The following is a 15,853-nucleotide window of genomic DNA, read 5'->3' as shown; positions in this document are numbered from 1 at the left end:
TTCCTTAGCACAAACATTCTGAAATGCTCCTGGTGAGCATAGTTGGGGTAAGAAAGCCAGGGAGGGGAGGGAGGAAGAAAAGATATGCCAGTTGTGGTGGCAGATCCTCTGAGGTGGCGTTGGGAGGGCTTGGCAACACTTTCAGCATTGTCCTGTTGCAACAGGAAGGAGGAGGATATACAGAGGTTATTTAAAAGCCCCCAACATTTTCTCTGCTTCCATTGCACTGCAGAAATTCTGCAAGGGAGAAGAAAAAAAAAGGCTATCTGAAAAGAAGGTACCCTTGATAACTGAAAAAACTTCCTGGTAGACCTTACCTCTATTAAATAATTGCTACATTTTAAATTGCTGTTTTCAGGGGCTTTGGGAAGAAGTTTTCTTCTCAGTCATTAATATTTTCTTAGAAGGGTTGCATGGCTTTTTCACTGCTACATGCTTACACTGAAATAGATGTGAAAGCAGTTTTGAGTAGCTCAAAAAGAAGTCTCTGATCAGCCTACATCTAAGATTTCCCTTAAGGATGTTAGTGGGAGAGAAATAAGTGGATAAGTGCTTTTTTTCTTTTCCTTTTTTCCTCTTTACCCCCATCTCTCTTCCCCCTCCCCCTCTTCTTCTCAAAAGTGGATTGTCTGGGTGCAGGAGTTAGCCCTGTAGATATTGGATGTTTGTGTGCATAAGGACAAAAATACAATTCTCCACTTATCCACAGACTGTTGTAGGCTGTAATATTTGGCTTGATTGCAGTATGACTTATAATGTCATTTTTATTAGGGAGAGGTAGTGTGTGATGCACTTTCTGAAAATATAATTTGCTATTTTGGATTCAATAATGCTTTTATGGAGGATGAGAGAGTGAAAGATTTTCCAGTTCTTTTACCTGAAACTTCCTAATGTTTTTAGTGCCCTGCTTCTCCTAGGCAATACTTCTGTGTTAGACTTCCCTCTCCTTCTCCCGCCCCCTCCTTCTTCTCTTATTCATGTGTTTTGATGAACACAAAATGCCTTCCAATCCTTAGAGAGCCATACTTATCATTAGACTGATGTTTTCTGCCTCTCAGGTTTTATTTATGTAAGTCTAAAAATGTGTAGCTCGCTGGCACCCCACATTGCCTTTGGCTTCTCCCATCTTGCACGTGCCATGCTAGCTCATGTTTGCTTTTTCCTTGAGCTCTTTCTTTCATGCTATTGCAACTTTTTTTAGCACAGGATGTCTGAAACAACGAGCACCAATGAGGAGAATAAACTTCCTTTGAATGGGAGAAGAGCCATCCCACCAAACTACTCCAATGATGAAGAGAATGAGGTTCCTGAGATGGAAGCTTTTGGATTGATACCTAGAGGATTTAATCCTAGAGGTACAGTGTACAATTAAGCTGTAAATCTATTTTTACATCTTCCATACTCTTAGCACAGGTCTGTGAACTAAATCCAAACCACTTTTTCCTTACGTCTTTCCAATTCAGACAGTTTTTTCTTGCTGTTCATGGGAAAACTTACTGAAACCACCTGTGTGTATGGAAGTGTTAACATGGGTTATGGGTAAGGAAAGTGAGGAGTAAAGAAGCTGAGTGACCAGTTATCGGCTTGAACTGTGGGACTGGTTAAAAAAGGCAAGAATGGGTTTTTTCCATTTTGATCACAATCACAGAGTCACTTTAAGAAGCCACTGGCTTCAGGTACGGCTGCGGCAGCAATGGAGTGAAGGGCCAGAAGGAGTCTGTGCTCTTAATGGCTCATCTCATTTATATGGCCTTAAACTGCTTGTGAAACTTCTGCAAAATGTGGTCTGGCAGGGAAACCTTTTGCTATATATGTTCAGCTCACAAAAAATGAGACAAAAGGGAATACCCATATGATTATTTATTCCTCTGTGAAAAATGTTTTAATCATTTGGCTGGGGAAACAAAACAATATCATGGTAGAGAATAGACAAATCAAAGTATGTTCCCAGTGTCAGCTCTTTGGAGTCAACCAGAAATAAAAAATATGTAAAATCTGGTTTAAAAGAAAACAGGATTAAATTCTGAATGACTCATTAATGAAATTATGTTAAATTTTTTGCCTATTTGAATTGAACAGCAGAAGTTGTTGAATGTGGCAGCTCAGGGTAGCTGGATGTAATACTACTTAATGCTCATAGGGGACTTTTCATCAGAGTTGAAGGAGTGCTTAATAAATGTGGACAAGAATTAATTACTGAATTTCACACATTGGGAAACAGGCAAAGAGATTTTAAGTGACAAGTTGCAAAGCATTATTTCTGTAATCCTAATCATGTGCTTTAACCACACTCCCTTCCCCACACACCCCTCCCTACCCCCATCTTAATACGCACACATTTCTTTTATAAGTATTTGTTTTTAAATATGCCTGAGCAAACCAACTGGCATGTTAAGACTGCAGAAATTTTGCTTGAACCTATTCTGACAATCCTGTAGCTCTGGGGCAAGTGTGTATGCTTAAATCGTCAAATGCAATGCAGTGCAGGTCTCAGCTAGACACTGTTTCAAACCCAGCACTCTTACAGAAACTGGAGATGTATTACTGTGGGACACCTTAGAAGGAATGCAGCCTGTAGCTAAAGCCCACCAGTACCAAGAGAAAGAATCCTGTTGCTTTTTGATGTGCTTCACATCAGTCTCTGAACTAAGTCTGGTGCTTGTGGGCGGCAGCCTCCTGCTTTTCAGAAATGCAGTGGAAACTTAGGAATGTCAGGTCAAGTGAGTTGAGGCAGGAGCCCAACATGTCCTTAAGGTGATGCTGTTGTGAGAACATCTTTTCTTGTCCAAAGCAAGAGTTTTTGTAGCCATTGGGTAAACCTGGCTATGGGACTGGTATGGCTGAAAAATAAATCTGTGCGTAACAGCAAAACTCTTTGTACAGCTGGATCAGCTCTGCTGTGCAATTGTCTCCAATGCTTGTAGCCAAAATGTGCAAAGGGTGACCAGAAGGGTCCCTGAAGGGACCGTAGCAGCGTTTTTGTGCACATCAGCTGTGATCTGAGCCTGTGGTACCAGCTAATACAAGCGTGGTCTCTGGACATACTGTTTGGGGCAGGTTGCTTAAGTCACCTGTCAGAGCATGTTAAAGGTTTCTTGCCCCATGGAGCTCGACCTGACATTCAGGAGCTGAGCTTGCCCAGAGCACTCTCAGTGTTGTTCTTGGGGGATAAAACGATTGCCCATGGCAGAGCAGGAGCAGCACAGTGTGATGAGGCCCTAGAGCTGGGAGGACATCCCAGCAGAGAGCTGCTTGTGACACCTTCCCCTTCTCCTGCACACCCCTACACTTTGGGCTCTCCAGATTTTTCTGTGATGGTTCCCAGATTTCACTGCCATAACACACTGAAAAAAAGCATGCAAGTGCTTTTATCTCTGCTGTTACAATGGAGGTATTTTCCAGCCTTTGGACACTTGATATAAACATCTAAACACCTGTGTCTTTACCTGTGTCAGATTGTATCCAACACAGAGCCATCAGGTGAGTGGAGATGAGGGCACAGGCTGTCCGGAGAGTCACTGGATGTCACTTCCATGGTGATCTGTACCCTTCTCTCAGCTCCACTGCCTGCAGCAACCAGCCATCAGCTGGTCATAATAAGCTGTTACATACCAGGCTCACATCATTTAGATGCCTAAATTTAACTGAATTCTGCCCTTGATCTGTGCAGTGTAGGAGTCTACAGCTGAGCTAGTCACCCTCGTTTCCCTTGACAGCCAACAGAGAGAAACAGGCATTTTTAGGGTGTGATTCACTTGACCTATTTTAGCTACTACTCTCAGATGAGGTAAGACCCTGTGCTTGCCTAGCTCTCTGCTGACACCCACTTCGACTCCGCTGAATCACAGCCGGGGCGAGCACGGCGGCTGCCAGGGCCGGGTGCATCCCCAGCCCGGGCAGTGGCTGCCTGCTGCTGGAGCTGCGGGAGGAGATGCTCATGAGAGGCATGGACGGCTTCTTCAGCAGGAAGCCTGTGTCCGCGGGAATATCCCTGTGCCGTGTCCTCCCCCCGGCTCGTCCCGGCCAGCTCATCTCACCACAGTGTGTTGAGAGTGGGCTCGGCGGGGGTACACAGCCCTGTCATCCCTCTCACCCTTGCAGAGTCCAGTGAGTCGCCAGGCATTTGTGCTTCCCCTGCTAGCGGAGTGATGGACACTTCCTTTGGAAATTCACACTATTTTTTGGAGTAATTCAAAGACCTTCCTCTCTGGTTGTCTGAAGAAACCTGATGTTTGGAGGCTATTCTTTTTATTTGAAAAACTGCTCAACTTTGTGCTCATTTATTGCTCTGCAAGCCTAACATTACACAAGGTTTAAGAAGGCATCACACTGTTGCCTCTTGTGCAGCAAACCTGCTTGCCCTGAACAACAGACCAGGCTACAAGCAAACCCTGAAGTGGACCTGACTTCAAAGGAGGTCTCGACTTCCACCTGTCCCTCACAGCTGAGCATCGCCTGGAGCTTTCCTTTGGATCACACCCTGGTGTTGGTCTTAGCACATCCCATTACCCTGCTCATGTTTTGCTCTTTGTGATTACCATTACTGTAATTAGCACAGGCTCAGCCATGGGTTACTTCATCTGGCAAGCTTAACATACATTTTAACACTGAGCCCAAAAATGAAATGTGTTTTTTGCAGATGTGTATGGCTGTGTTCTGAGAGGAGCTATGTAAAGTCCTGCGATAAAATTAAGCAAATGCTGAACTGAAAGCCCAGGGTGGCTTAGCTTTGCAGTTCCTTGAAGGGGCTAACATGCAGAGGAAGGGTGGGGTCACTATTGCCCCCATCTCCTGTTTTATCGCAAAATGGAGAGGAAAACAAAACAAACCCTCAGCTCTGTTTTTATGCCTCTTTGGAATGAGGGAGAAGCTGCGCCAGTTTCTTATTGATAGTCACAGAACCCCAAAATATACAGCTTTTACATGTAGTGCTTTCAGCCCAGATGGGTTTGAAAGACATAAGGGGAGAGATTGTTCCCTGTCCCTGCTTCATCCCTGTGAAGAAAATTTCTGCCTTGCGTAATTCAATTGTGAGTTTTGTCAGCATTTTTGAAAGAGCATGTAAGTTTTGCAAGGAGAGAGGTGAAGACATGCCCTACTTCACTGAGGGGCAATGGGAATGATTTCTGAGCAAAATGTTACATACAGACATGTCTGTAACCTCAGCCAGTGCTAAAATCAGTGGATTTTTACAGAAGTTACTGCAGAAGCCTGGTGAATTGAGCAGAGAATAACAATCACGTTGTCATGGGACTCTAAGCCTGACTCAGGATTGGGCAGAGTATTCTAGCCTTTTTGCAGATCAGGGTTAGCAGGAGGCAGATGGTTTTGGGTTCAGTTATAAAGAGGTTTTCCATGAAAGGTTCCTTATCATGCTCTGTCCTCAGGCATATTACTTTCCTTCTGTTTCCTAAAGGACATGGATAGGGATCTAAGGGATGATACAAGCAGTAGTGGGACGTACTCCCATTGCCATTACTCCCCTGTCATTTGCTGTTGCCCAGAGCCCAGGCTGGAGCAGGAGAAGGACCATGCTGACCATGCTGACCATGCTTCCCATCCAGGGAGGGTGCTGCCTGCAGGACTCTGCTGCTTGTCCAGGACTGACTAATTAAAGAATTGTGCTGAGCTTCTGTGAAAGGGGCCACATTCAGCCTTCAATGACTTGAATGTCCGACTCATTTACTGAGCACATCATTCTTGCCCACAGTGTGCTTAGTAGAAAGCCAAATTAGCCACCATCACAAATACACATAGCTCCACCAGCTGCTGTAAATGTGCAGCTCTTTTTGCCAGGCATGAGTTTGGCTCTGTTACTCTAAGCATAAAATGCAGGAATTAGCTTGTTTCTAACTGTCAGCACCTGGAAAGACAAGCTGAGAGCTGCAAATCTAGCTTTACTCTGCTGTCTCTCTCCTGGTGGTGAGTAGTAATGGTCCTGCTCCTCCTGGCAGAGGTTTCACGATTATGTGCCTAAGCATGCAGGCGAAAAAACAATGTCCAGTTCATTTTCATGTGGTTTCTCATAGTGTGAGAAGACTCCCATTGTGCAGATTCATGGTGTGGTACAGTCATGTAGCTTATGGTGTCTGCAAATGCCTGTGGCTATCCCAGTGCCACCCCACGCTGGTCATTTGCTGAACAAACTATCTATAGTTTGCTATAACCCTTTATACAGCCTAAATTTGAAGGGAGCAAAGCTTTGCCTGTGTATGTTATAGATACCTACTGCTGCTTGCCTGTAACTCTATGCTGTAATTATATGCAGTAATGTTATATTTAGTTTTCATAAGAAGACACTAATAGCAGTGGAGGTGTACTGAGAAGCTGAGACAAGACACATGCAGTACACCCAAACCTTATCTAATACAGGCAATCCAAGTTCTCAGCTGAATGCAAGAACATTAGCTGCCTCTCAGGCTCTTCAGCTCTCAGTTCTGGCAGCATTTTGCAAATAAGGTATTTAAGTGTCACAAAGCCCCTGTGAATTTGCATTTTACAAAAGGGGGGCTGCAAGAAGGGAGACACAAAGCCCCAGCCATCCAAGTCCCACTGATTGCTCTGGTAAACATGTGGCAGCAAGGCCCAGACTTGCAGAAAGCCAATGCCAATGGAAAGATGGGTCCAGACTCTCCCTGGGGTCATTCAGCTTCCAACACCTAGCAACCTGCTCTTTCTGTGGTTGCTCTCACCATGCACTAGAAGCTTTTTGGCAGCTGTGAAAATGGCATGTGGACAGAGAAGTGTCTGTCCATAAGCCTCTTCTCAGCCAGGAGCATGTAAACCCCAGACAGATCCAGCAAGTTCCTGTTGCATGGTGTTCCTTCCCTGGAGAAAGGGAGGACAGAGCCTGTAACTTCATCAATACCAATATTGACATTCCAGCACACTGACTCCTTCCCCCTCTGCTCATTTATGTGTCTCTGCAGATTACCTGCGTGTTGTGGATATTTATATGTTCAAGGACCCTCACGAGATCAACAAGCAGGAGCACCACACTGACAAGTACTACAACCCCAGGCTGATAGTGCGTCGAGGACAGGCTTTCCAAATCCAGATTGACTTCAACCGACCCTACCAGCCACAGTCAGACCAATTCTGGCTGGAGTTTTTGATGGGTAAGTGCCTGGCAGAGGCTGTGTCTTATCAGCAAAGCAACAGTCTCTCATAAACAGGAAAACAGCAGAAATTAATGGCTGGGTCTTTTCCTGTTATGATTGATAAACCATAAAAACAGACTTAGCCATAGGAAAAGAAGTGTTTTTCTAAACAGGGTTTGAATCCTTTCTTGAGAAAATCATCAGAATTTCTTGTGAGAGAAGAAGGAGCAAAATCTGGGGGTTTCTGTTTCATAAGAAGGTGTACTTTTTTGAGCTTTCAAAGTTATGTCTGGTTAATGCTGTATGGCAATGCTGAAAGGTAGGTGGAACAGGAAACGTCTTTTGTTAGTGTTTAGGAGATGTAGGGAGGAGGAGTCTGTTGTTTGAGGTGGGAGAGGTGAGTGTATAAACTGAGATAGCAAAATATTGATTGCATAAAGATGAAAAGTTACACTGGGTGGAAAAATCTTGCAACTTTCAGCCTGCATTTACAAACAACTTAGTAACAAGAGATAAAGTTCAGTGACTTTAATTTTGGACCAGAAACAGAATCATGGAATCTCTAAGGTTGTAAAAGACCTCTAAGTTCATTGAGTCTACAGGTTAGCCTAGCACTGCCTTGTTTTGCCTCCAAACAGTGTACCCAAGTAGAGGTCATGATTCCACTTCCCTGGGCAGCCTGTTCCAATGTGTGGCTACCCTTTCAGTGAAGAGATTTTTCCCAATATCCAATCTAAACCTCCCCTGGCACAACTTGAGACTATTTCCTCTTGTTCTTTTGCTTGTCACCTGTGAGAAGGGACCAGTTCCTCTCCTTTCAGGCAGTTGTAGTGATAAGGTCTCCTCTGAGCCTCCTTTTCTGCAGGCTAAATAGCCCCAGCTCCCTCAGCCACTCCTCACTGGACTTATGCTCCAGACTCTTCCCCAGATCTGTTGCTCTTCTGCTGGACACAGTCCAGCACCTCAATGTCTCTGTTGCAGTGAGTGTTCCAGAACTGAACAGAGGATCTGAGGTGTGGCTTCACCAATGCTGAGAGCCTTACTCAGGATGATATCAGAGACTTTCTTGTTTTTTTGCTGAAAGAGAAAGAGAGCGCTTTTCCTCTCACTGGGAAATCTTCATCAGAGACCCAGGTCCTAAGGTACTTGTTGACTCACTGAAGGTATGGGACTAGAGAAAGGCATGACTTCACTAGAAAAGGAGAGAAGCTAAAGGATTTCCTGCTGTGCTCCAAAGATAGGCCCACCAAATTCTGGTCCCTACAACACAACTCTGGGAAACACCCAGCTTCATCTAGATTGATCTGGGAGTTTCTGTGTTAAGACATCAATGTTCCCCTTATAGAGTCTTTAAAGTAGGTTATAATTGATGCTTTAATTTACTTTCCTGTGAGATGCAGATCTGAAATTTGTAATGCTGAGTCTTTTCCATCATTGAATTATGATGATGTGGCCATTTATTAGATTTGTTGCCTTCTAAAGCTAGATGGGCGTTTATCTCTTAAACATATGTGCAGTGAAAATGTTACTGGCTGCACATTTTTTTTCCATGGCTCTCTTCTTTCTAATTTAAATTAGGGTTGGGAGGCATGTTATGACAGTCCAGTGAATGATTGGCTGAACAGCCACAAGTGCCTTTAAAAATTTAATATGCATAAATATCATTAGTTCTTTTGGGATTTAATTAAATTCAAGATTGTTCCCTTAATCTTTATATGTTTAAAACAAACAGCTGTATCAAGAAGATGTGGAAAATGGAACATTTGTTTTTTATTGCACTCTCTGCAGTTTGCATTTGTTTTAATCAGATATTCTATATTGGAAGAAGAAAATTAACACTTCTTTTGACATTGCACAATCTGCTTAAGAGAACACATTCACTTGTTTTTCTGTTGCTCTTTCCTAACACATCCATCCGTGGTTTGTACCTTGAATCTCTAAGTATGGATAAAAATACTCTCATCTTCAGCCATGGTAGGAATGGGGTTAATACAGCCTGAGCCAGGGGAGTCTCTGCAATAAACACAGCTCTGAATGATTCCTTTGGAGCTAGCCCTGAGTGTGTGGTGGAATTTCCCTCCCTCTTCTTTGCTGTTGCTGTCCTTCCTGTGACATGGGATGGGTGTCCATGCGTGGTGGCTGACAACTGGCTGCAGATACAAGACAGTGTTCAATGTTATTGCCTTCCCCTGTTTTTTCTTTGCTTCTGTGAGCACCACAGCCCTCATGTTGCAAGGACTTTAACTCACAGAGATTCAACTGGGAGGTGTTCATGCTCCTCTTCTGGGAACTAGTCAACACTCAGCACTCTGCAAATGTTTCTCTTTGTGAACATGTGCTGAAAAAGCAGTACATTTGTTCTCAGAGGCTAGCAACAGGAAGCAAAACAAACACAGTCCACAGCAGAGAAGGAATATTCAGAAATTTATATACTTGACTCTTGCCACTTCTCCTTTTAGTATCAAGTCCAATGTTTAATGCTGAGAAGAGAAAGGAAATTTACTTAGGAAAGACAACTGGCTGCTGAATGTCTCAGTGCTGTGCTCTCAGACCTTTTGACAGAGGGAGCTGTGGCCATTTTCATCCAGTTTTTTTTAGTTTGTCTTCCTGAAGAGCTGGCTCTCACCTCTTGTACTGCCCGAACAGCAGAATCCAGACAAAAAACTCTTCCTCAGGTTGCCTGTGAGCAAGGGAGGGAGGCAGGCACTTCCAAACAGAGTTTAACCCTGCTGTCTTAAAGTGGGATGAACTCTCTTCTGGATTTTTTTCTTCCTCTCTTGATTCTCTCTCATAGACCAGACTCTGTCTTTAAGAACAACAAAAGCAAGGAAGGTGAATCCTGCCCTTTGGTACTGTCAGGCAGAAACTATCCCTAGGGAGTGGCTCAGACGCAGCCCTGCAGCAGAGGCAGCTTGAGCTCAGAGAAACTTTTTGTTCTGAAATGAGTATACCTCCTAGGAATGTGCTGAGTTTGGGAGATTAAAGTGATGGACACACAGAAATATTGGCAGGCTGTTGTAAGATGACCTTTCCAAGAAGCACTCTGTGTGCCTGAGCAGTAGATTTCAAATGGTGCAGCAGAACTGTTGAATAGAATAACCTCAATTGGAGGGGCCTCTGGAGGTTTCATGTCTAGCCCGTGGTCAAAGCAGGTCCAGCTTCTCCAGCATCTCTGGGTCTTTCCCCATGAGCGGGTTTTGAGTATCTCCAAGAGTGTGGATGTTTCCCCAGACGAAGTGGACCAGGCTGTCCTGAACTGCAGAATATTGTGAGTGGTTCAAGGTTCTATTCTCGTAAGGTACAAAGCTGGTCTATAGGGATGTGTGGCCTTGGCTCCCAGGGAATTCAGTTGGAGCTGGGAAAACCTGAACCCTCCTTTTGCAGGGCTGTGCCTGCAGTGGAGGCTGTTTGTACAACAGTGTCTATGAAGCTATTCAGAAGTTATTAGTTCCCAGCTCTGAGAAAGTTTCCCAAGTTGACATTAATCCATCACAGAATTTTTATCTATTAAAGACTAATTTTGATCCTGAAAAATGTGACAATTGTAATGGATTGGTCCTGTGGGTGTGCACAGAACTATGCTATTTCCGTTATTCCCTAAAATTTACTTTCCTTTCTCGGTTTTTTTCACTCCTATTTTTTCTTCTTTTGCATCATTAAAAAGATGATTAATGAAGCAAGTAAAGCAAGTAGAGACTGCTTAATCCTTCTAATTGATAATGAATCAAGGGTACCTGGGACAAATACTTCTTCTGTCATGTGAAACAAGATCTGAAACACTCAGAGAACAATCTTTAATTGCAATGCTTTTTAATACACTGTCCATTTAAATGCCATTTTCACAGAATTAATGGGTTAAATAGTATAAACAAATACATATATGTGTGCGTGTGTGTAAATATATATATTTTTTGTGTATCTGTATGTATATATATATATATGTGTGTGTGTGAATATATAAATAGTTCACCCCAATCTCTTGAAAGTCACTTTTACAGACATCCTTCTATGATAGTTCATTATGACTGAAGTCATTCTTGCTTTAACAGACTGTTTTCTGTAGAGTCATCCCTGGTGAAATTGACTGAAATGCTAACATGTGAATTATTATAATTCAGTTTTGCACACAATCCTTTATTAAATTAAGACCATAGTTGCCTGCCAAAGTATGGAACACAATGAATGTGCCAAAAAATCCACATGGAAAAATATCCACTTATAAAGAGAGTAATTAGATGTAATTCCAGTTCTTGTGCTGGACCTCAGCCCTGCCACAGTACCTAAGGTTTGAGAGCTGCTCCAACACCACATATTTCCTTCATTTCTGCCTACTTCCTGGCTTTTACAAGAGGAAAGATGAGCATCACCACTTGGGTGAAACTTGTTTTATTGGTCTGGGGTTGCAATGAAAAAGTCACAAGAGAAGTGCAGATGCTGTGCTTACATCTGGTTCCCCGCAGTGGGATTAATTCCAGTTTGTTTGGAGCCTCAGTGAACCCAGAAGAGCCAACTGACTTCTTCACTCATCTTGATCCATCCTGACTCCTACTTTTGTGGTGATGGGGATATTTTGTGTTCCTCTTTGTTTTCCACAGTGCAAGGCTTAGCCTGGCTGAGAATAGCTCCCACACCTGGGACAACCAGTTTGTTGTGGGTGCTGCAAAGTTTCCACTGGCACTGCTGCACTGGCAGGAATTTCTCTGAAAAACAGATGAATGATGAGATGGGCTTATACAGCCTTCAATCTTGCTTTTAGTAGTAGTTTCCAGTACGCGGCTGTAAATCCTTGAGGGGTTGATGAGTTTATATGGTGTATCCTGACTCTAATGATGTATTTCCCCACATCCTCATAAATTGCTGTCTATTTGTGTTTTCCTTAAATGGCTTCATAAATCCATATATATTGGTCTAGCCCTAAATGTTATTATGGACGTTTTATTCATTGACGCACTTCTGGAACGACCGTAAATTCCAGTCCCCCAGGCTACTATCACCTTTCCACACGTGTGCATGTGTGGATTCCCATGCACCCATCCATAAGCTCTCCTCAGGCTTCTATAAATCATTGGCTTCTGGCCTGAGATCAGAGCAGAGACTTACTGCTCCTTTTTCCACAGTCTTCCCAAGCCAGTTCCAGAGGGATAGTTATAAACACATCAAAGAAGCTAAGAACATAAAGATTTTAGAGCTGATCCCATATGGCTTATTTAGGTGATACCAAATTCCCACTTATAGTCAGCAGGATATCTGAGTTCAACTAAATAACCAGAGGTCCAGTTCAGGATATGCACACCAGAATCAATGGAGCACTTCATACTGTCCTACAGTCTCCACTGCCTTTCCCTGTTTTCACAGCAGAGTTGGGCCAGGAAAGATTCCAGGGTTATTGAGATTTTGATGATTTTGTTAGGCAGTAATTCTGCCTTAATGGGAAGTATTGCTCCCTCTGCTGACACCTGTTCTCCTCAGCAGCTCTGGGGAAGGGCAGGTTGCAGCCAGCAGAGGTGCTGGAACATGAGATGTCCCCCAGCACTAGGGATGGAATTTTGAGCTGAATTCTTGCTCTGGGTAACAGTTGCTCTTTGGAAACCTTTGGATCTTCATGTTTTAGGAGATTCCTTGGCATTGTTAAGAGAACTAACCGATCTAGAGGACACACTGAGTTGGTAGGTAACTCAGCACTGTGAGTTTTTTAGATGCATGTTTACAAAGAAGTTCAAAAGATTGAGAAGACAAAAACACCTGATGGTCTAAACTTTGAGTCTCATTTTGTGACAGAAAAAATAATTTATTAGCAGCAGGACATATTTCCTAGAGATTGCCTCTCAGCAAACAAGACACCTGTTTGCCAGCTCTTAGCAAAAAACAAACCTCTCCACTTTCTGAACAAAGGCATTGGGGTATTCTTTTCCTCCCCTCTGGAAATTCCAGCTGGGCCCCAGAGGAGTAGAGAGGAGGGAGTTCCTTGAGGTGGTCTATGAATGCAATATTTCATGCAAAGCAATCTTTATCAGGCTGACTTTTGCACTGCTTCAGGAGCATCAAGTGGCACATAAAATCTGGCTGTATTTTTTAGTTGTTTTACTAGTTAAGGTGTGAGGCTCTGATGTGTGTTTTACAGTCGTAAAGTACTAGAAACATTCACTGCTGGGACAGAGTGGCCAGATGTTAAGGATTCATAACTAGAGCCATGAGGAAAACTTCTTTCAAGATATTTGAGTTTACTACATTTCCAAATTTGTATATAGCACTTCTGAAGGCAATGGAATTTGAGGGTGGTAGGAACCCAGACGAGATGTTAGAGATTTAGAGACTACTGCTTTTAATAAAAAAACTGTTTCTTCTTCTTGCTTCTTTTGATTGTTCGGAATTTTATTGGAGCACCTCTCCTGTTTCTTTCCAATTTGTTTTACTCTGTTTCATGTCATAAATCCCATATGCTAACACCTATCTCCAAGGCTGCTTGCTATCAAAAGGCTTACCTCTGTACTGGTGACTTCCAGCTCAAACTTATTTGTCAATATATCACAATTATTATACTCCCATGGATGGTGCTGAAATATATTTTTTACCCTTTATATGAAAGAGTGTCTAGATAAAACAAATTAACTTATTAATTAATTAATTAATTGTTAATTACTGTGTGTAATATATATTCAAAAGGGAGACAGACCACTTGACTCCTTGAAAAGCCAATCTTCCAAGGAGGGTTCCTAAAAAGACAAAGGCTACTGAGATACAGTTTTGTTCACTTCCTTATCTTTTGACGTATCCCATTTCCTTCAGGAAGGAAATGTCCTGTGAAGTTCACTAGGTCTCTAATCTCTGTGCTACCAAACTATCCCTCCTCGCTGCTGGAAGTAAAGCTCAGTTGTGTGGGACCTATCCAAGAGCACCTGCTGGTCCCTCCAGTGTCTGTGCCAACAGCACAGCCCTAATTCAGCCCTGGCATTTATGAGCTGTTTAGTGCACCCACACACACAGAGCAGTGTGCATGTCCACTGGGGATCAAGGGGAAAATTAAACTACATGTAGTCAGGAGCTTCCAGGGACAGGATAGAGAAGGAGAAGGAGGAGAATAGAATGGAACAAGCCCTGGTTCCTGTTAGTCACTTGTAAAGAACGGCAGAATTGGATAAGTGGAGGAGGACTGCTCATGTTTTGACAGCTGAACTCACTGTACCTATCTCTTAGCCTCTCTCTGTTGCTGTAAATCCCTCTCTGGTGTGGCAGTTTTACCCAGAATTTAACACAGCTTGCCTCCGTTCCTGATGGGACCAGAGCTGACATGCTAGGGAGGAAAGGCATATGTTGAAAATAACTGACTTTGAACGCATGTGTGGGGCCACAGTTCTGGGGTTTAGATGGCTCGTTATTTTTCTGCTACATAAATAGATTTTGGCAAGCTTTAACAAATGCTGCACTTTGCTCTTTGCCCCTGTAAAGTGTCTATGTGTGACAGGGGACATTCCATGCATGCCCACATCCACACATGCTGCAGTCATGGTGACTTTTGCCATGTAGATCTTTACTCATGTTTTTAAAGTTTATTTTATGAACTCCTTTAATAGCAACAGCAGCTACTTTGCTCCTCTTTTCCTGGGTGCCTGGAAACCCCAAGAAGTCCAGAGCTAAGCTGAGATGCAACTGAAGTGAGAAGGAGCTTTAGGACCCCAGCTTGGTTAGGTACAGAAACCAGGGTGGAAAAAGAAAGGATAAGAAAGAAGTATCAAAGGATCGCAGACATGTGCACTGTGCATCAGGGAAAATAGATTTGTTTGTGTCATTAAATGTTCTGTACAAGGGAGGTTTCTGTAAAAATTAATGTCTTCTGGCAGCGCTGTGGCTCAGGACCTATCACTGAAGTGCAGAGTGTTGGAGGCCTGAGAAAGGGGGTCACTGTGAGTTCTCTCCTCTCCTGCTTCAAAGGCAGGACAGTCGGTAGCTTCTATTCAGTCCATGATGTCTTTGAAGGAACCTATAAAAAGAATCACCCAGTGCAGGAATCTCCAGACTTTCTGAGTTCACAGGTTGGATTTTCCCATTTTCATGTGCTGTTAGAGTGAGCAGACAGGAACATCCCAACAGCGTGGTGTCACACAATAACTTTGTCTGCCACAGAGCAATTGGCTGTGAAATGTCCTCGTGTGAGGGCCAGAGCCTCCTACACCCAAAGCAAATGTGAACACTGGGGAGTGAGGCAACCACAAAGATCTGGCTGTGGAGCATGGTTCAGGCTGCCAACTCGTGGTGCAAATCAGAGCTGGAGAGATCCTGAGCCAGATAATGCTGCTGGCATAATGTCAGCACCCTCCTGTCAGCATAAAAGGGTTTATCTTGTCTACATGTTCCAGTTCTGACGTGCACTGAAGCTGCCTCCTGCCTCTCTGTGGGTTGGGTTAGCACCAGAGACCCTTCAGAGAGTGCTCTGCCAGGCATTCACAGGCTTTTGGTAATGAGTCTTTGGATAGTATTGAATCGTCTTCCTTGGAGACTCAGCCAGAGAATGAAATCACCACTGCACTTTACTCCTTCTGAGGAAGGGCCAACATTGCAGATATCCCAGCTATGAGCCAGAAATGTGTGCTCAAGATGTAGATAAAGGTCAAAAGGCCAAGCCATCCTGATAGGACTTCCCTACAGAGTTGATAACCATAGTACTGAGCCTATGTAAGAATTATTTGGCCAGCAACCTTAGCATGCAACGCCAAAATTACTCAGCTTTATAGCACTCTAGTATCAAGACAACAGAT

At 43.4% G+C, this 15,853-nt stretch overlaps 1 protein-coding gene across 2 annotated transcripts in view; it reads left to right on the top strand.

Moving 5' to 3' along the window:
* Window positions 1-204: 204 nt before the first annotated feature.
* F13A1 (coagulation factor XIII A chain) overlaps window positions 205-15,853 on the top strand; it is a 59,336-nt gene continuing 43,687 nt past the window's right edge. Inside the window, exons 1-3 of one of the 2 annotated variants that reach the window (XM_039712084.1) lie at window positions 205-277; window positions 1,202-1,355; window positions 6,930-7,118. In XM_039712084.1, coding sequence (XP_039568018.1) covers window positions 1,208-1,355; window positions 6,930-7,118 — 337 coding nt within the window. In that variant the 5' untranslated portion in view covers window positions 205-277; window positions 1,202-1,207. The remainder of the gene's footprint in view (window positions 278-1,201; window positions 1,356-6,929; window positions 7,119-15,853) is intronic. The other variant, XM_039712085.1, reaches the window with a different exon arrangement.

Source organism: Passer montanus, unplaced genomic scaffold (genome assembly GCF_014805655.1).
Source record: "Passer montanus isolate IOZ18808 unplaced genomic scaffold, ASM1480565v1 scaffold26, whole genome shotgun sequence".
NCBI classification, from domain to species: domain Eukaryota; kingdom Metazoa; phylum Chordata; class Aves; order Passeriformes; family Passeridae; genus Passer; species Passer montanus.
The sequence above is the reverse complement of the archived record's forward strand: the minus strand, read 5'-3'. Positions and strand labels throughout refer to the sequence as shown.